Below are 22,426 nucleotides of genomic sequence, written 5' to 3' on the forward strand. Positions count from 1 at the left end.
ACGTAAAGTGAAATGCTATAAAATGCTAAAGTTATGAACATGAATAGATATGGATGGTCGAATAACGACAGACAGAATAATGTATTAGGGTATTATTAGTATTTATGCTAGTAGAACATGTTATGTTAGGGCGGGGAAAACTCTTCGCCTGAGGGTTTGCTGAGAAAGGCGAGTGCGCTAGTAGTATCAGATGTAGCAGTAGGCTGCATAACACACTAGGGCAAAGGGAAACTATTTGTATGGGTGGGTAGATTTTCCTATTCTTGGGGGCCTTCACTGGTAAACTTTTGTTTGAACTGTGTGAGTATGAGATTAATCCATCACTTGAGGGCTTATTGAGTAAGGTGAGTGCCCTAGTATGCTTCAGTTGTGACCTTTGGGTTGCCTAATGTATCAGATCTATGGGCGGGTAATCACCCCTATCATTGGGTAGTCTCATGGGTAAAATATTTTACATGTGTTTGATTAAGTTGAGGAAATGTTTTCAAGAATTTATGTTAATGGTTTGCAAATGATATTAATATGTTATTTATAAATCTTATGTTGGCCACACGCTGTTTTAATATATTGTTTCTTCCCTTACTGAGATGTGCCTCATCCGAAAATAAATTTATATTTTTCAAGACCTCCACGAGATTGAGCTTAGAGAGCTTGAGATTGATAACATTTTTGGGTTATAGATAAAGAAAGGGTATAAACATTTTGATAATATTTTGGGATGTGTATATTTTATGTTTTATGTTTTAAGTCATCTTGATAATGGATTGTTGTGAATACTGAAAATGTAGGTTATGTTTTGGAGATATGTATAAATATGTGAATGCACGTGGATAAATGGTGTATTTTTTATGTATAGATAAATGTAGAAAACTCTAGTATTTTATGGATGGAAGATTATGTTTATGTTTTCCGCTGCGTATTTATTTATAGAATAACAAGATTTTCAAGAATAACGCACTGGACCGGGTTTAAGGGTTCAAAGCGATACATTTCGGTATCAAAGTAATGGATTTTGGATTCTCTAAACCTAGGAATGATTTATACGAGAGTATAGAAAACAGTTAGGATAAGGATACTAGATGAATAGGTTAGGTGTTGAGAAGTAGGTTTGGTATAGGGAAGTATAGAATTTTGTTTTATAGTTTAGAGGCGGAAGTACGTCAACGATTTTCTGTGATTTTTCTGAAACATTCGACGACCTTAGAATAGTTACAGTAAACCTTAGATGATTTCGTTTCTGAATTGTGAGACTGGTCCTAATATGGAGAACTTGGATGTATAATGGATTTAAATTATATAATTGTGTGTTGGAGTTGTGATATGGAATTCTTATCTCTTTTCTGTCCTATTTTCAGGATGGATCCTGAAGATGAGGATGTAGAGGCTGAAGGAAGAGAAGATTCAGATACTTTTAGTGAAGAGGACATTAATACCTCCAAAGTGCTGCAGGGTATAGCCCGTCAGGTTAGGGCTGAAATGAAGAAGGATCCCAAAGAATAGAATTGTCCACCTGCAAGTTAAGGCTACAGCATTAAGGAGTTTATGAGAATGAACCCTCCGGCCTTTGCAGGAGGACCTGATCCAGTGGTTGCATAAAATTGGGTATAGGAAATAGAGGAGATCGTGGTTGTACTCAATTGCACGGATAAGCAGAAGGTCCGTTATGCTGCTTTCAAGATGACTGGGGAGGCAAAATGCTGGTGGCTTTCTACAAAGCTGCTAGAGAAACAGTGGCTGGTAAAGATAGCTCTTACTTGGGAGAGATTCAAGGAGCTGTTCTTTGACAGGTATTTTCTTTCATCTATCAAAGAGGAAAAGATTAAGGAGTTTACTAATCTGACCTAGGGGGATATGACTGTTGCAGAGTATGTAGCAAAATTCATGGAGCCTTCTTGCTTCACACCATTTCTGATCTCGAACGAGGCAAGGAAGGTTAGAAAATTTGAAAAAGGCCTTAGGCACATAATTTATGAGCTGGTGGTGGGGTTTTAGGTTCAAAATTTCTTAAATCTAGTTGATAAGGCTTTAGTCTTCGAAAAGAGTATCCAGAGCGGCACAGAGCCTTCAAAGAAGAAGAAGAGGCCTGCACCATCTAGTTTTCAGTCTGAGGTCAGTCAGAGATCAGAGAAGAAAGGAAAAGATGTCATGGACTCTGTATGCCAGAAATTTAATAAAAGGCATAGGGGTGAATGCTAGTTTGGCACTCCAAATTATTTCAAGCGCGGTAAGCCAAGGCATATTAAGAAAAATTGTCAAGAACTGTTGCCTATGGTATCTGTTCAGAACTAGGATTGGGGAAAACAACAAGTACCACTTGGAAGAGGTGCTCCAGCACGAGTCTACTTATTGATTCAGGCTAAAGTTGATGCCATCAAGGATGCAAGTATGGGATTATATTTAAGATATTGATAATTTTATTTAGTAATAGATGATGTAAAGTTTTATATGATGATTATATAATTGATGATGCAAAAGTATATGGTGATATATATATATATATATATATATATATATATTGAACTGTATGAGTTAATGAATTCTAAAGATGTGAAAGGATGATTAGTAGATAAAATTTCGAGGACAAAATTTCTTAAGGAGGAGAGAATGTAACGACTCGAATAATTTTAACTATTTAAAATAATAGGAAAGATAATAAAAGGAAAAAGGGAAATAGAAGAAAAGGGAAAAGAAAATTTTAAAGGGTAACAAGCAGGTGCTCGTCGACGAGTGGGATTTTCTCATCGACGAGAGATCTTTTGAGCCTCATCGCCGAGTATGCATGTCTCGTTAATGAGGACCAACCGAGAGAGAGATCCCCTGGGTCAAGCTTAGAAATTCCTTTACTTTAGCATCCCTAGTGGTAGCGGGGAAGTACAGATCAAAGAAATTTTTTTAAAATGATTCCAGGTTAGAGCTGCGAGTTCTGACCTCTGTTCTTCTAATAGCCTCACTGATCTCTACTAGCGCTTAGCCTCCTTAGTCATCTTAAAAGTGACAAACAAAACTTTTTGTTCATCGATGTAGGAAAGGACTACTAGTATTTCCTCAATCTCCTTAACCCAGTTTTCTGGAGCAAATGGGTTGGATCCTCCTGAGAAAGTTGGGGGATTCATACCGGTAAATTGTTCTATCGTGCAGCCCTGATCAGCTGGTGGGCAACCCTTTCCCCTGTAATTTCGTGCAATCTCTAACATGACATGTTGGGCTATACTACACAGTACTTAATCAGAATCACTGCCACCCATACTGGAAGCCCCCACGTTGCTACTACCTCTAACATTTGCATTGTTACCCCCAGTGTCCATCTTGAAAAATAGGATAATGAACAATCTTAGAATCTTTTATCATAATGCGAATGGTACATTTATTTGACTAAGAAACCATAAAATGCACTTTATCCTTATACAACCAACCAAATTAATGTTCATGATCCAAATTTAAGGTTCAGTCTTACCACTTAGAAACAAAAATCAATGATAGTTTGCCATGGCTTTCTTGAAACTGTCGTTTCAAGAAAATCACAGAAACCGTCACGGAATTCCTGCTTCCAGGCTGCAAGACAAAACCCCAAATTTCAATCTTAACCTTCAGTAATGACTTACTAAAGTCCTAATCTACCCATTTCCTACCCTCATCAAGATTCATTCCTATACTCTAAATTTGTTATCCGCTAAAGTCTATAAAACCTAACAACTTAGGCTCTAATACCACAACTATACTATTCTCCATACATAATCTCTGATACCAAAACTGTAGCGCCCCGAGCTCGGTGGGGCTCGAAGTTCTATTCTCCATACATAATCTCTCATACCATAACTATACCGACCCGTACCCAAAGTGGGGTACCGACACACCTATCCATAACTTGTATTAAATAACATGGTGGAAGCATACATACATATATATATATATATATATATATATATATATATATAACCCCAAACACAATACCAAAGTTCTAATGTCACCAAATTACATACATATATCCCCAAAATCCATAAAACATCCCGAGATACACAAAACATATCCATATACATAACTGTGTCTCACAAGTACTTACCCTGAACTACACTATTGATCTAGTCTTGCCCTATAACTCTATAGGCTTGGTTCCTTGGATTTCATGAAAAGGTTAGAATTATAGGAGTGAGACACCTCTTAGTAAGACGAAATAGATTATTATCAATGTGTGGCAACATGAGTTTTAGTGTATTATAAACGTATCCTGTAAATAATTAACTTTAACTGATAAATCATGTAAATATTTACTCATATATATATATATATATATATATATATGTTTGGAAAAATACATACTTTTCAACATAAGCATACTTTATCATAATAAGTCTCTCTATATATGTAAATCATTAGTTATATATATATATATATATATATGTATATATATATACATAAAAGAATTTTTCTCTAAATGGACAATCATATAATATCATGCAATAACCCAAAATGATCGGGTTGTGCGGCCCAAATGCGGGACTTAGAAATGGCTAACCTACCACGCTAAGCCAAATATAATGTGTCTGTAAGTACGATTGACCTACCTAGCCTGGTCCGAACTGCCAGGGGGTACTCTACTCTTCTCTAACTCAATCGACTATCCATAGACCAACACTTCTTAAATAGTGTGGTGGCTCTAACTATATCATATTAGTTACGGTACCGTGCTCTAAATATAATTGGTCCATCAAGGTTCTTATACCATATAATACTGTTCATATATATAAAAATTGTAACTTGATCTCATTTTCATAAAACTTGTCATATTCATAATTTGTATAATTCTTGTCATATCATAAATCTGTCTAAATACTATCATATCATAAATCTGGCTAAATTTTGTCATATCATAAATCTGTTTGAGTAATGTCATATCATAAATTTAACTTAATACTGTCATATCATGATTCCATAATTTTTATAACATTTTCATAAATCATTATAAAATCATACTTGTTTTGTATCATCATAAAATAATCTAATAGGTTTATTTATGTAGTAACATATTCATTACTCATGCCACACAATTTGAGTAATAATTCACAATATAATAATCTATCTAGGAAAAATATATTTTTCTGAGAGATAAATGTATAGTCATCTCTAGGATTTACTTAAACCCAAAATACCTGGTTTTCCAAAAACATAATAGTTCAAAATTTTCATTTATATATATATATATATATATTCTTGTAATCATGTACTACAATTTAATCGGTTAAATTTTCAAAAACTAACTGACATAATCTATTCCCTTTACCTTAATCTTGGAGTGGTGCCTACGAAACCCAAATCATGAATCTACTCCGATTCAATCATTAAGGATCGAAGCTAGGATCTCGAAATGGCGTCTAATCATCAATTTGGCTAAAATTTGGTAAGAAATTGAAGAGAGAGAGAGAGAGAGAGAGAGAGAGAGAGAGAGAGAGAGAAAGAGAGTGTGTGTGTTCACAACCTAGAGAGAAAAGTAAGAGAGTTATAATTTTTTCCAAAAAAATAAACTAGGATCTATTTATAGGTTGCTGTCCCCGAACAAAACCATCGACGGTTTGGTTTTTAACCAAACCATTTTTCACGGTTTTACCTTTACTGGTCATCGGTAATTCAAAACAGTCGACAGTTTTTCCTAAGCTCACCAAACCATCGATAGTTTGGTCTACACCAAACCAAATTCCCTTTTTTTCTTCTCTTTTTTTTTTATACCCATTTTTCGAGTCTCTACAAGTTGGATGTGAAGACGGAATTTTTTCACAGTGATCTAGATGAGGAGATTTACATGCACCAGCCAAAAGGATTCTCAGTGAAAGGTAAACAAAATCTCGTGTACAGATTGAAGAAGATCTTGTATAGTCGCAAACAAGCTTTAAGACAATAATACAAAAAAATTGATAGCTTTATGCGCAAGAAAGATTTTCAGAAGTGCAATGTTGACCACTGTTGCTGCTTCAAGTGGTATCAGAGCCAACGGTTCAAAACTCTAGGTAAGCAACATCATAAAATTTGAGACGTGAAGCTAATTTTCCTGATGTGCTAACAGTTGGAGGACTAAGTGTGTGATCGAGGCCAATAAGGATCATCTAGGCCTTTGGTGGATCTGAATAGGGTCAAGACATGGGAGGTAGGATTGGTTTGGAGGCACGTGGAATGCAATTTAAGGTGCATAAGGCGCTAGTGGTAAGGCCCACTTGAGCAACTTTTGGGGAATTGGGCTTACTCCCGTAAGGGAGATGGTTTCCATTCAAGGGGGAGCAGTTGAAACTCACAAGTGAGGGGAGATTGTTGAAAATTCCACTTATGAGTTTATCCCACACTGAAAAATTTGAGTAGATGATGGGTGCTTATATACATGATTGGGCCCAAGACCCAATAGGCTTAAGCTTTTGGGTCAAGTTGGTATTTACCCTTATGTATCAATCCCACCCATAGGCTCCTCCGGTGCTTACAACCTATTAGGGTCTTACAAAAATTTCTTACACAGTTATTCAAGTTTATTGTTTTATTTGTTTCACAACTCAAGCATAATTAGAACCTAAGAAGATTAACAAAATTTGAATAAATCTAGAAGCAGGATCTTCTTCGGCAGATCCCTCTTGTTCTTCCTTAGTCTCTTTCATTTTGGAAATTGTTTCCAGTTCTACATCTATTTCTTTCTGACTTTCCCCTCTTTCTTCTATTTCTGATGTTTCTTTCACTTTCTTTGTAAGAATTGGTGATGGTATTCTACCAAAATAGTAGGCATAGGTAATAGATAAGAGAATACTAAATATTTGAGCCATAGAATTTCTCAATTCTGAAACAAGATACTTAGTATCCAGACTAATACCAATCCATCCCATTTCATGAATAAAATGTAACCAATTAACCAACCAACAAAACTATTTGTTACAAATAACATCTTGTTGTTGCATCGAAATATATAAATGTTGACTAATTTGGGTAGAACTTGGTAAAATGAAATGGTTGAATAATTGAAAAATGAGATTATTTATGAATATATATATATATATATATATTTAATGCAGAGATTACGCATTGAATTTCTAGTAGTCGATCCATAATCAAAAAAAGTGTTTGTGATTGTTCTAGAAAAAATGAAACAAAAGATACGATAGAGCTAAGACAGTTATTATATGAGGTCTATCCAATGCTAGATGCAAGGGCGCATAATAGATCGATATGAGCATCATGAGTTGTCCCGTAATAAAACCAGTTATTGATGATACCTTCTTTTCGGTTCCTCATTATGATTTAATTCAATTAAGAACGAATTATAAAATTTTTTAAAAAAAAATTATGAATTATTTTTATATTATATATATATATATTAGTTTTATAGATATTATAAGTTTATATGTTTATATATGTATGTTTATATTTGCTTAAACGTATACGTTGTGGTATTCTTTTTTTGAATTCAATTATATGTTAATGGAAATGAACCATAACTATGTAACCATATTCCTAATAGATTGACTGTAACGCCCCGAACCCTTAAACCCGGGTCCGGCGCGTTATACCTGATAAAATCCCTGATAATCCATAATCCATAATATACGCAGCGGAAAACATAACCATAGTCTCCACATAACATAATACCAGAGTTTACTAATTCTAACTACTAACCATAATAAATTAATCATTCACCAGTATTCAAATATATACATGTCTCCAAAACATTATCCACTAATACCAGTAAGTTTCACAACTATCCTTTCATAACTGACTTAAAACATAAAGACATAAAACATAAAATATACATATCAGAATTAACATAAAAATATACCCTTTTTCTTATACCTTCCAAAAATATTATAAAATCTCGAGCTCTCAAAGCTCGATCCTGAGAAATCCTGAAAAAAATGAATTCATATTCGGGTGAGACACATCTCAGTAAGGGAAAAAACAATATATTAAACTTAGCGTATGGCCAACATGAGATAGATAGATATCATTTTTATGTCATTTGCAAATCATCATATAACATTGAAATTGTTTTCTGAACCTAAACAATCACATGCAAATATTTAACCCACGAAATTACCCAAAGATAGGGGTGATTACCCGCCTATACAAGTAGCACCCCTCTGTTCTGATACTTAGGTAACCCTAAGGTCACAATTAAAACATATCAGAGCACTCACCTTACTCAATAAGCCCTCAAGTGGTAGATTAATCTCGTACTCACACAGTTCAACAATAGTTTACCGACAAAGGCCCTAAGGATAGGGAATCATACCCGCCCATACAAGTAGGTTCTCTCTGCCCTAGTGTGTTATGCAGCTACTGCCACATCTGAAGCTACTAGTGCACTCGCCTTACTCAGCAAGCCCTCAGGGGAAGAGTATGCCTCGCCCAATTGTAACATGTTCTACGTACATATATACTTCTATTATCATAATACATCATTCAGTTCTGTCATTATACATTCATGCACATTCATTCCTGTTCATAACTTAACTTTGCCTTTCGTTTTACTTTAAGTGACTTTTTCCCATTTACATCATTTACCTTTGTCATTTCATTTCATTGTCATTTCATCGTCATTTCATTGCATAACATTTCATTTCATTACTTCGTACTATAGCTGGCCTTTAGCCATCATCAATTAGTCTACGTAGAAACGAGCTAGATCAGCTTACATAGCTCCTTTTAGCTGTCATTGGTTAGTCTACACAGAAGTGTGGCTAACATGGCTGTCTTTCAGCTATCTTACATTTACATGGTTGCATTTAACATACACAGGCAACATTGTCCATATCATATTTTATTTTCATTGCTTTACTTATTTAGCCTGCATCTCATACATTTAACATATAATTTGCACAGAATCTCATGCCACACAATTTGGCAGTAAAATTCATACATATTTTTCATAAAATAAGCCAACCCACATTTAACATTTACATGCTCAAAATACACTTCATTTCTTACATAATTCCTTAGAAAATTCCTTTCACTTTCGTTTGTTTACTTTCACACATACATAACTATATCGACAATCTTAGGTTCAGAAAACATAAATTTCATGGCTGGCATTTTAATAATTCACACCAAAACATACATATAATATAACATAAATTATTGCCTTTAATTTCATAAAATCTGATTTAATATATAATTTCCCCTTACCTGATTTCTTGAACTACGCCAACATGGACTCCGAAAAATACCTGTGGCGCTCATCGAACCCTGAATCAAAAATTCCTAACTCCAATAAATTATTCCTGAATAAAATATTATTTAAATATTTCCTAAGGCCATAATTCCTAAATAAATAAATATACCTTTAAATTTAGCCAAATTGCCAAATTTTTCAAATCTTACTCTCGCTTTGGAGTAGGACCTAGAAAACCCCAATTGAAAAATTACCTACGCCAAAATGATAACAACGACGATTAGGACCCGGTTGTGGTGCCTGATTGTCGATTTAACAGTAGATTTAACCAGAAATTGAGGAAAAATTACTTTTCCCCAGGAGCAGTGTCTAAGTCGTTCCCATGACAAATCCGCTCCAGTAGAAATATCGGTGGCGGAGTTAGGAACCCAACGACACCTTTTGTTTCTCGATTGGCTCTTGTTAAGCTAACGAAATTGAGGAGAGAGAGAAGGAGACAGAAGGAGATAACAGAAAGAGAGAAGAAGATTGAAACAGGCGCAAAGAATGTCTGAGAAGATCCAGTGAGGTAAGATTGAATTGGATTTCAAATTGAAATCCAATTCATTTAATTCTATCTTTATATTATTTTATATTATATATATACTTATTATTCTAATCATATATATATATATATATATATATATATATATATACCTTATCCTTATATATATATATATATATACCCATCACATAATTTATTTAATTAAATGACGTTTAATTAATTTAATTTTTCTATTAATTTTTTTTTCATACTATTTCTTTTTACTTGTTTATTTAATACACTAATTTAATAATGTTTAACCAATTAATTAATTAATAATTTAATTAATCTTTTTTTTTTTTCGGGTTATTACATTGACTCTACAATGACCCGAAAATTCTGTTGTATTGTTTTTTTTTCCACATATTAAACTATGATACCATGCTATAATATCTCGAACCCCAAGTGGGTACCGGGCTGACTTGTCCATATTTCAAATAAAACATGTAGCAGAAACTTATACATAAATTTCGAATACAATACCAGAGTTCTAGAACCACCATATCATATATACACATGTCTCCCCAAAAATCAAAACAATACTACAACCATAAGTAATACAAAACGTATCCATATACATACACATACTAGTGTCTCACCAGCACTATCTTTAAACCCCACTAACTAAACCTTCCTAGAGCTTTCTAAGCTCGGCTCCTAGGATCTATTAAAATGTTGAAAGATTATAGGGGTGAGACATCTCTCAGTAAGACGGTATAGATTATTGTCAATGTATGGCAAATGAGTTCTGGTGTAACATAACTTATAACCTTTAAATAATTAACTTAAACTGGTAAATCATGTAAATTTGTACTCATACATATACATATATATATATATTTAGCAACATAGATGCTTTTCTTCATAAATAAACTTTATCATAATAGATTCCTCTGTGTACATAAATCGTCTGATATATCTATACATACATAAAAGTTTTCCTTAAGACATTCATAAATCTCGTCATGTATTAACCCCATATGATCGGGTTGTGTGGTCCGTAGGTTGGACTTAGCAATGGTTAGCCTACCATACTAAGTCAAACATAAATTCTATAAGTACGATTGCCCACCCAGCTTAGTCCGGACCCAACTTGCTCTCCGTAACACTTCGCGGCTCGAACCTAGGGGGTATCTTGCTCTCTGCAACACTTCATGGGCTAATCGACTATCCAATACCCACACTTTATCTAACAAGTGTCATTGCACTAGCTGATTTGTACACCCAGCCTGGTCCGAACTCATCCTGATCTCCGCAACACTTCTCAGACAGGACACAGGGGGGTATCTTGCTCTCTGCACACTTCTCAGATCTTGCTAGCTAGCTACAGTACTGTGTTATGAACATACCTAGTTCATCAGGGTTCTGATATCATGTAGTGCATTTTATATATTATAATTGCAACATCCCATTTTCATGTTTATGCGTAAAGTCTATCATATCATAATTTCTAAATACTGTCATAAATATCTGATCACGACATAAAGTTTGCTGAAACTAAACTGTCATGGCACTAGGCTGACTGATCTGTGACAACATTGGGTCGGCTGAAATATCACAGCACCGGGCCGGCTGAACTATCATATTATACAGAACAATAAGGTAATTTATGTAAGGTTTGTAACATTTTTTGAAAATCATTATCTAGCTGCACATGTTCTGTATAATCATAAAATATTTTTGACATGCTTATCTATTCCATTTAATATTCACATTCAGGCCACACAGTTTGAGTATTACTCTAAAATATATTATTTGCTTGGGAAAAATATGTTTAGCTTAAAAATAGTATTAAATCTAATTTTAGGGTTTACTCAACTCAACAAGCCTATTTTCCCAAAAATACACATTAATTCACAAATGCCATTTCTAAATGCTTCAATTCCCAGAAAATCATAGATATAATTTCTGTAAACATATACTACATTTTAATCGGTAAATTTTCTAAAAAATACCTGATATAATCTATCCCCTTACTTGATTCTTGTAGAAAAGTCTGCAGGGATCCTAAATTATGCTTGCGGCATTTGCACAAAACCCTGTATCCATAATTCCTAATTTAATCAACTTATCCTTGAATAAAAGTCATTTTAACATTCCTAGGCCCATAAACTCCTACTGACTAATTAAATTTTAAAAACATTTTCCTTACCTTAGTTTTGGAGTGGTGCCTAGAAAGCCTGAATAGCGAAGTTGCTCCAGTTAAATTGCAGAGAATCATCGCCGGGATTCTGAAATCACGTTCCTTTTTCAATTCAGGCTGAAATCGGGTCAGAAATCGAAGAGAGAGGGTAGAGAGGCCGCATCCCTAGGAGAGAGAGAGAGAGAGAGAGAGAGAGAGAGAGAGATTTGTAACGACATGCTTAATTAATTGATTTTTTTCCACTGTAATAATTATCATACTTTGATACCATAACATAATCCTAAGCAGCGAGAAGCATAATACAAATAAACATTTCCATACATAATGATATATCATACTGTACCATACTAGAGTGCTATCAGGTTTCCTAAAAGAACATATACATGTGTTACTGAATCCCCAAAATTTGCCCTCAACTAGCTAGGGTAATACAAAAAAGCTCCCCAAAAAACGATACTCACTCTCTGTCAGGGCACTACTGAAGCCCTTCTATTTGCGAGCCTAATCTGCTCACCTACCTGGGTCACTTGAAAAATATATCAACACTGGGATGAGTCAACGCTCAATAAGAGAAAATATGCTATTACTAGTGTGTGACAAATGAGCCACTATATATCATGAAATCTGTTTCATATAAACATGAATAACTGAGTACAAAAGTACCGTATAAATAATAAAGCACAACACCCCTTTTCCCTATTGTTTAACATATCAGTATTATGGTTATAATTTAAAATACTTCTAGTGTATGTAGTAGGATCCCTGATTCTATAAATCAATACGTAATTAATAGTAACTAAAACTGTTCCTTGTGGCTATCTGTGTCATGACATGCCCCTCATGAAGAAGTTGTGCGGCCCGTAGGCTGGATTTACCCTAGTTGCCCAACCAGGAATAAATCATTGAACTCCGTCAGTCGACCTGCCTTCCTTAACCCATATCTGGATAGGGAGCCTAACTTCTTCTAGGGCCTAGGTGGTCGACCGTACCACGTATATCTGAATAGGTGGTTGCACTCATAAAGTAACATAGTATCTGTAGCAATGGTACCGTGCTCTATAGCTGCAAGTCCAACAGGGTCTGATATCGTATAATATATTTCTATATACATGTCTATCTGATTTACCATGATTCTAAAGTACTGAAATAACCATGATATTGCATAATGTACTGAAATCTGAATAATCATAACATGGAACTGCATATTCGTAATACTGGAATTCGTGTTATCATGGTACTGAAATATCGTAAAATCATGGTACTGGAATTCGTATAATCATGGTACTGAAATGCGTATAATCATAATACTGAAATTCGTAAAGTCATGAAACTAAATTCATAAACATATCCCCGTACCATATACATAATCATAAGCCACACCATACTAAAATACATAATTTTCATAAATAAATAAATTGCATAATATTTAGAACTTTCCTAGCATAACATATTTCCCTTACCTTAACTTTGAAAAGCCCTACTGTACTCTAGCCCGATACCTGCAAGGCTTTCTACAAAACACCCTGAAACCAATATTTTCCAGAACTAAACATCAGTATTTTTCTGCTTGCATCATTTCCTATAACTATTACAATGCCAAAAGGAGACTAAAAGGCCTTATCCTGAATTTGAGATGATTTCCAACTCCAATTTCTAGACGATCCGCTCCGGTAGATGCGTAGAGAACTCCGCCAGGAGCATCGTGGTAGCTTCGCATCGTCAATCCGGCGACTGGTGGGGCCGAAAATGAAAAGAGAAGGGAGAGAGAGTCGTAGGAGAGAGAGAGGAGAGAGAGAGCGGCGAGAGAAATGAATAAAAATCTCGTCTTTCCACTATTTATACAGCCAGGCTCGTCGACGAGACACGTCACCTCATCGACGAGTTCTTCATTAAATTCATCAAGGAAACCCTGTGTTCGTCGACAAAATTCAGGCTATCCCAAAATCCCTCTCGGTACTTTCTCGTTGACGAAGCCCTGTGTTCGTCAACGAAATTCTGAAGACCTTCGTCAATGAGACCCTGTGTTCGTCGATGAAGTCTGGCAAATTTCTTAAAATTAAATTAAATTATTTTATCTTCCAAAATGCAATGTCGTTAACGAAGTCTACGGCCTTCTTCTGTTTCTGTTTCTATTTTCTCTCCCTCTAATATTTTAAATGCTATTATTCGGGTCACTACAGTTGCAGGATCGTTATATATAAGCTATTGCCAGATGAAACCGTTGACGTTTTCCTGAAACCATCAACGATTTAGTTTTTAACCAAATATTTTTTCACCGTTTTATCCTTACCTGGCCGCGGTAACTCAAAACCGTCGACGATTTTTTGAGCTCATCCAAAACCGTCAACGATTTAGCCTTGCACGAAACCAATTCCTCATTTTCTTACTTATTTTTTATTATTATCATTTTTCTGAGTCTCTACATTCTCTCCTCCTTATAAAAATTTCGTCCTCGAAATTTGCCATTTAACACTTATACTGACATTTGGGGAAAATTGCTGAAATTTTATTAATTACCCTCACTTATGGTGGAGGAATACCATGGTTACATTTACAACTCTAGGAGATTACAATAACCAAACCAAAACTCTCCCAAAACACAAACTATTACATGAAAATTTACAATTAAAATACACTTGAATAACTTAACTTGCGCAAAACCTACTTACTTACAACGAGTCCTTACCTGAACCATTACTTTTATTTCTGGCTAATGTTGGGCCTCACTAAATAGATATAGATACTTCTGACGCATTTCCTCCTCTAGCTCCCATGAGGTTTCCTCACTTGCATGATTCCTCCAGAGTACTTTTACGAGTGGTATTTTCTTGGTGCGTAATTCTTACTCTTTATGATCTAGGATTTGGACTGACACTTCTTTATACAATAGAATATCTCCAAGCTCCAGTGCCTCATAACTTATTATATGTAAAGGATTTGGGACTTATTTCTTTAATATAGACACATGAAATACATCATAGATTCAGGATAATGATGGGGGTAATGCTAACTTGTAGGCAACTCATTCTTTCCAGTATCTCAAATGGCCCAATATACCTAGGGCATAACTTACCCTTCTTCCCAAATCTCATCACTCCTTTCATTGGTATAATTTTAAAAAACAGATGATCTCCCACACCAAATTATAGCACTCGTCGGCGGGTATCTGCGTAACTTTTCTGTTGACTTTGAGTTGTTTTAATTTTTTCCTAGATAAGCTTGATTTTCTCAGAAGTCCGTTGTACTATCTCTAGCCCCAAAATCTGTTTTTCACAATTTTCATCCCAATATAATAGAGATCGACACCTCCAACCATACAATGCCTCATACGGGGTCATCCCAATATTGGCCTAGTAATTGTTGTTATAAGCGAATTCCACCAGTGGCAGATACTTAATCCAGCTGCCTCCAAAATCTAACACACAAGCCCGCAACATATCTTCCAGTATCTGTATGGTCCTGTCTGTCTGTCCATCGGTCTGAGGATGAAATGTTGTACTGAATGTTAACTGAAACCCCAAGGTTCCTTATAAACTCTTCCAAAATTGAGATGTGAATCGTGGCTCCTGGTCAGAAATGATGGACACTGGCATGCGATGCAGTCTGAAAATCTCATGTATATACAGTTCTGTTAATCTACCCATGGAGTAGTTGACTCTGATGGGAAGAGAATGGACAGTTTTTGTCAATCGGTCAACGACTACCCAGATAACATCCTGCCTATGAAATGCCGGCGGTAACCCTGTGACAAAATCCATAGAAATATGCTCCCACTTCCATTCGAGGATGTGAAGTGGTTGCAACGGTTCCGCTAGTCTCTAATGCTCAACCTTCACCTGCTAACATGTCAAACATTGTTCTACATATTGGACAATTTCTTTCTTCATATTACTCCACCAAAAGGATACCTGCAAATCCCTGTACATTTTCGTACTTCCTAGATGTACTGTATACAAGGAACAATGTGCCACTTCTAAAATAATTCTTTTAATTTCGGCGTTATCGGGTACACACAACCTGCCACGAAACCTCAAAGTTTCATCATTCGAAATATTAAAATCGGCTCCCTATCCACTTTGCACTTCATCCCTAATTTTTACCAATTTTGTATCTTGCATCTGTGCAATCTTAATCTTCTCCATTAAAGTCGACTGAAGTACTAGATTAGCAATAAATGCCCGGTGATTTCCCTATACCAGCTCTAGACCAAGTCTTTCTAAATCTATTCTGATCTGATGTTGCGCCACCACTGTTGATGTTGACGTACTTCCTAACTTCCGACACAAGGCATCAACCACCACATTAGCCTTTCCTGGGTGGTAATTGATCGTGTAGTCGTAATCCTTTATCAATTCCAGTCATTTCCTCTGCCTCATATTTAACTCCTTCTATGTGAAGAAATATTTCAAGCTTTTATGATCTGTAAATATTTCACATTTCCCACCATACAAGTAATGCTTCCAGATTTTCAATGCGTACACCATTGCAGCCAATTTTAAATCGTGTGTGGGGTAGTTCTTCTTATATTCCTTAAGTTGCTGAGAAGTGAATGTAATGACCTTCCCCTGCTGCATCAAGACACACCCGAGTCCCTTCGGAGATGCGTCACTGTATATCACAAATCCACCATCTTCTGATGGAATAGACAAAATCGGTGTAGTGGCGAATCGCTGTTTCAATTCTTGAAAACTCTGCTCACAATCATTGGTTCACTCAAACTTCATATTCTTCCTTATTTAGTCGTGTTAGCGAACCCAATAGTCTAAAAAAACCCTCTACAAACTGCCAGTAGTAACCTGTCAGACCTAAGAAACTTCTAATCTCCTGAATATTTTTCGGTCTCACCCAATTCACTACAACTTCTATCTTACTTGGATTTACCGAAATACTATCTCCGAAGATCACACCTCCAAGGAATGTAACTTCCTTCAACCAAAATTCACATTTCTTGAGTTTAGCGTAAAACTTATTTTCCCTTAACAACTGAAGTACTAGCCTCAAATTATTTTTCGTGCTCATTGGGATTCCTCGAATAGATTAGAATATCATCTACGAACACCACCACAAACTGATCCAGGTATTCATGGAAGACGCTATTCATCAGGTCCATAAATGCTGCAGGGACATTAGTTAGTCCGAACGGCATAACCAAGAACTAAAAATGGCCATAACGAGTTTAGGATGCTATCTTCAGGAAACATCTTCTGCCTTGACCTTTACTTGATGATACTCGGATCGAAGATCAATCTTGAAATAGACCCGTGTTCCCTAAAACTGATCAAACAAATCATCAATACGGGGAAGAGGATATTTATTCTTAAATGCCACTTTATTGATCTCCCTGTAGTCAATACACATCCTCATCGTCTCGTCTTTCTTCTTTACAAATAGAACCGGTGCTCCTCAAGGTGACACACTAGGCCTGATATACCCATTATCTATTAATTCTTGCAACTGCTCCTTTAATTCTTTTAATTCAGTTGGAGCCATTCTATAAGGAGCTTTAGATATTAGCGCCATCCCTAAAAGTAAGTCGACAGTAAGGGAGAAGACCATTTATAGGCATAGCCCGGGAGACAAAGCATTAAACACTTCCAAAAACTATCAACAAACTCTCAACAACTCTTAACAACTCTCAGCAACTTACTAAGACATGCACATACAAGCAAACAAGTCTTACAAGATTACAAATTAAATCTAAAAAAAAAGTCAAAGGGAGGCCTAATTTCGTGTGGAGCCCTAATGGAGCTGTGTGGGGACCACATGGATCTCAAACTCAAACTTGCTTTGACATATCAACTGGGGTCTTCATGCATTGAAAGTCTAACAACTTGCCTATTTTACCATAATTTCTTTTTTTTTTAATAACATACGTAATGATTCCCATAATCTGCTAAACTGATATAATTATGATCAGCCTGGACCCATGGGTACCAGGGATATACCTGTCACACATATCTGATACCTAAGCAGCGGTAAACATAAATTACATTCATACCTCCCAACAATTACAATACCAGAGTACTACTAATCTAACAAATATATATATACATCCCAAAAGACCAAAAAGATAATTCTAGGATCATAATCCAAAAACCATCTAACCTTAACTCAGTAACTCACCCTTCCACCAAGGTAGTATAAACTGCCTCTACTAACGCAGAGCTCGGTTCGCTTGTCTAGCTGGATTCCCTAAAATGTTTTGTAAGTAAGTTGAGGTGAGACACCTCTCAGTAAGAAAAATAAACTAACACCAGTAAGTGGCAACGTGAGTATTTTTGTGTTATACATAATATCAGTACATAAATCATATCTGGTAAAAACTGTTGATATTGTATCTAAATAAAACATGATACCTTATAACATGATATAACGTACTTAATTATATAATTGTACAATACATGAATAATACCCATGATAGATAGCTAACTGATGTCATGTATTACCCCCATATGACTGGGTTGTACGACCCGAAGGCGGGACCTAACAATGGCTAGTCAACCACGCTAAGTCAAACATGAGTCTATAAGTACGATGGACCTGCTCTACCTAGTCTGGACTGCCAAGGGAGCGCCTACACTACCATAAAGTCACATCGACTGCCATCTCCCACATTCTACATAAGATGTGTGATAGTACTATCATTAACTTGTACTTGTACTTGAACTTGAACTTGAACTTGAACTTGTAGTTACGATACTGTGCTCGTGAAATCTAAACTAAACCATCTGGGTTCTGATAACATATAGTACGTTTCATATACTAGTATACATAACTGTTTCATAATCATAATAATGTCTGACATGTTAATATTTCATGAAAATCTTGCATATCATACATAATAACAACATATGAGGCAACATGAATCACGACATCTATACTGACATATCATAACATGAAAATCACGGTATCTGTGATAGCGTATCATAACACACTGAACAGGAAATTCTTGTATTGATTTACATAATATCTGTAAAACATGGTTTCTATATTCTTTAATAATTTTCCTGAAATTGAGAAAAAACATGCTTATTCTGGGGAAATCATAATATTTTGTTATAACATAATTTCATAAAAATTATACTCATGTCACACAGATATGAATAATGTTTTAAGCATAAAACCTGTTCTGAAATCATATTTCCTGATAAATAACATTAAATTCATATTTGTGTTCAACTGCAATATTCCCAAACACTGTGTTAATATATACATAATTTCTGAAAATAGATGCTATAATATGGTAAATAATTTCATGAAAAATACTGACTTAGTTTATCCCCTTACCTGACAATTGAAAAGCCCCCAAATTACTCCAAAATTACACCCATGGTGTTCCTAACTCAAGACCCTGAAATTTACATTTCCCCTAACAAACTTTAGTATAAGTTCATTTAATACCTTTCCTCAGTCTAAAAATACTAACTACCTTAATATAACTTAAAATAATCAACTTACCCAAATTTTGGTATGGTGCCAAAGTTAGCTTAACTGACGATCTACTCTTGTAGATATGAAGAGAAACTTCCCAGGAGTAGCGTGGTGGCTTCGGATCGTCGAACCGGCGAAGAATAGGGCCAAAAACCTATAGAGAAGGCAGAGGGGGTCGGAGTTAGAGAGAGGAGAGAGAGAGAGAGAGAGAGAGAGAGAGAGAGAGAGAGAGAGAGAGAGAGAGAGAGAGAGAGAGAGAATTCCTACATGTTTCTCACAGGAAAAAGGGATTCTTGACCTTTTATAAGATGTTGGTTCACAAGGCCTCGTTGACGAGTCACATCTCCTCGTCGACGAGTCCAAGTGATACTCTCGTCGATGAACACCTTCTTTTCGTCGACGAGTTTCAGGCTCTGGAAGAAGTTCTCTTGGTAATTTCTCGTTGACTAGGCACGAGTTTCTGTCGACGAGTCGAAGAGCCCTGCTCATCGATGAACACTTCTTCACTCGTTGACGAGACCCTATTGAAATCTGTTTTCTCCCATTTCTTTTATTATTTAATTATTATAATTCTTCAGGTCTCTACAGAAAGTCTTCATGTAATCCATGTGTATGCCCGTCTAAGCAAGATTAGCTCTATAAAAAAACTTTGATTAAGTTTATTATACTTTCATTTTTCTTTGAGTCAAGCTTGAAGTGTCCCGTTTTTTAATAAGCCAAAATATCTCGAATCAGCTCATTAAGTGATTCTTTGATCTTCTTGGATCTTGTTCTAGTAATAGACTCAACTAGAACATGCAATGGATCATTTAATGATGCTTGTTGATTCTCATCACACACGAGATTGATTAATGAAAAACAAAGATTATTCTCAAATACTCTGTCTTTGAATTATCTTATAATTTGTAAATGAAATAGTTTTTTTTCTTTTGTATTCCAAACATAGTTCTATTCAATTAAATTTCATAGTTACTTTTAAAATAATCATTATGTCCTTCACTATTATTTTGTATTTATTGCGTGCCAAAAAAATCAATAATAAGTCATATGAAAGAATGAAAGAAGCATTTGATAAGAGCAAGAGATACTTGAAGTATCTCCTTATACTTTTGCCTACAATACTAGGAAAGCTTTTGATATTGTATTTGACGGTACTAAAAAACTCAATGGGATGAATGTTGTGCCAAAATGATGATTTAGAAAATAAGAAAACAATTTATTATTTTTGTAAGAAGTTCACTAAGTGCGAAATAAACTGCTCATCACGGAGAAAGAATTTTTTCACGTAGAATATAATTCAAGGTATCATGCATCACATGATTAACATCACGGACCTATTTAATATTTTACTAATAAAATAATATATTAAATATTAAGCTCAAGGTGCTTAATAATATATAACAGATAATAACGTTGGATTAAGGGATTCACACTGACATTTTTGTATTTATTAGATGAGTAGACTTAATTAAGGAGAATTTTTTAATTTGATCAATTTACATATATTTATAAGCTGGCTTGAATGAATTTGGATAAGGTGGGTGAACTTAAATTGGTAAAATTCGTTTTATTATTTGGTCAAATTACGGTATATGTTTCTTACTCCATTTATATTTATAATAATAAATTGAGGAGAATAGTTTTGTCGTTAGCAGTCCACGCGTTCGTTCTGTGCGGTGAAGAGGAAAAGGTGGGTCCCAGCTGAAGTCCCCTCAACCAATGCACCTGCCAGCCACTTTCCTCTTTCTTCCCGCCACGCGCAGCAAAGAAACGAAAAGTTCCGAAGCACAAAAATATTTCAGCATATCAATCTGTTGTCTCTTCCGATTTCTCCAAATGCTCAGCCATGGCTGCTCCCTCTTCTCCCTCTTCTTCTCCCAACTCTGTTTCCAAGTCCACTCTTTCTATCCGTTACGGTATCCATAAGAATAAGAACAAACGCAAGAGCCATGAGTCTATGCCAAATGATGAGAAGACTCTGACTGAGTCAGCGGTTGCCGGGCTACAGCGACTCAGTCGTCGTTCACCGTCCAGTCGCACCAAATCTCCCGGAGTTCGACTCATCCATGGCCGAATCTACGACTCTGAGAACGGCAAGAGTTGTCATCAGGTAATTAAAATAGCTGTAAATCCTGCTGCTCTAGTTGATATGCTGTGATGTAAACATACAGAGCTGATATACCTAGTTGAGTTGATACTGAGTTTTTTCTGGGTTAAATTTGGCTAGTTGTCATGATGTTGGTGCATATACATTTTTCCGGGGTTTTGAGGTTGAGAAATATTTTGCAGTGTCGTCAGAAAACCATGGATTTTGCGGTGACGTGCACGAAAAAGGGCGAGAATGAGCAATGTCCCTTACATTTTTGTCACAAATGCCTCTTGAACAGGTCAGATCTCTCTCTCTCTCTCTCTCTCTCACACACACACACACACACACACACACACACATTCATTTAAGCAGATTTCTTTTGTTGGGTTTTGAACAGATATGGAGAAAAAGCAGAAGATATGGCAGTGTTGGGTAGTTGGTTGTGTCCCAAGTGCAGAGGCATTTGCAATTGCAGTTTCTGCATGTAATATTTTTTTCCTGTTCACTTACGAAATACCCATTTCGCGTTTTGCATTTGTTTGGTCGAGTAGTATTTTTGTTTATTAATGTTGGACTCAAAATCCAACATTGTAGGAAGAAGCGAGGTCATCGGCCTACTGGAGTACTTGCGCGTACTGCCAAGGCAACTGGGTTTTCTTCTGTGTCTGACATGCTGCGTGTTAAGGGGACTGTGGGGTTTTGTTCTGAAAACAGGATAATAGACGCAGTTGATTCATCGAAAGAGAAGATTGCCTCAAATGAGGTTTGGTGATGTTTGTTGTTGTTGTTTTAGTTGTTTTTATTTATTTAATTTTCAGCAAATGGTTCCATCTTTGGAAAATCCCTTGGATGATTTGATTTACATTTTGTTACTGTTTTTGACCGAGGAAACTAGAGTTAAATGCTTAGTTGGTTGCAGAATTATAAAAAAATGTTTTATGTTGATTGGTTGCAAACTTGCAAGCTACGTGGGAACCTGGACCAATTTTTGGACTGAAACAGTGAAACCACAACAATTTAGGATGTAGGGTGATCGTATTAGAAAAT

General features: G+C 35.6%; 1 protein-coding gene and 1 pseudogene across 2 annotated transcripts in view; one reads left to right on the forward strand and one right to left on the reverse strand.

The window, feature by feature from the left end:
- Window positions 1-6,530: 6,530 nt before the first annotated feature.
- On the reverse strand, window positions 6,531-17,294 carry LOC131145913 (putative protein TIC 214 N-terminal part; annotated as a pseudogene).
- Window positions 17,295-21,040: 3,746 nt separating this feature from the next.
- Window positions 21,041-22,426, forward strand: part of LOC131146279 (uncharacterized) — a 76,813-nt gene continuing 75,427 nt past the window's right edge. For both annotated transcript variants that reach the window (XM_058095756.1, XM_058095757.1), the window contains exons 1-4: window positions 21,041-21,400; window positions 21,580-21,677; window positions 21,777-21,863; window positions 21,974-22,142. In XM_058095756.1, the coding sequence (XP_057951739.1) occupies window positions 21,137-21,400; window positions 21,580-21,677; window positions 21,777-21,863; window positions 21,974-22,142 (618 nt within the window). In that variant the 5' untranslated portion in view covers window positions 21,041-21,136. The remainder of the gene's footprint in view (window positions 21,401-21,579; window positions 21,678-21,776; window positions 21,864-21,973; window positions 22,143-22,426) is intronic.

The sequence above is a fragment of the Malania oleifera genome, chromosome 13, assembly GCF_029873635.1.
Source record: "Malania oleifera isolate guangnan ecotype guangnan chromosome 13, ASM2987363v1, whole genome shotgun sequence".
Classification (NCBI taxonomy): Eukaryota; Viridiplantae; Streptophyta; class Magnoliopsida; order Santalales; family Ximeniaceae; genus Malania; species Malania oleifera.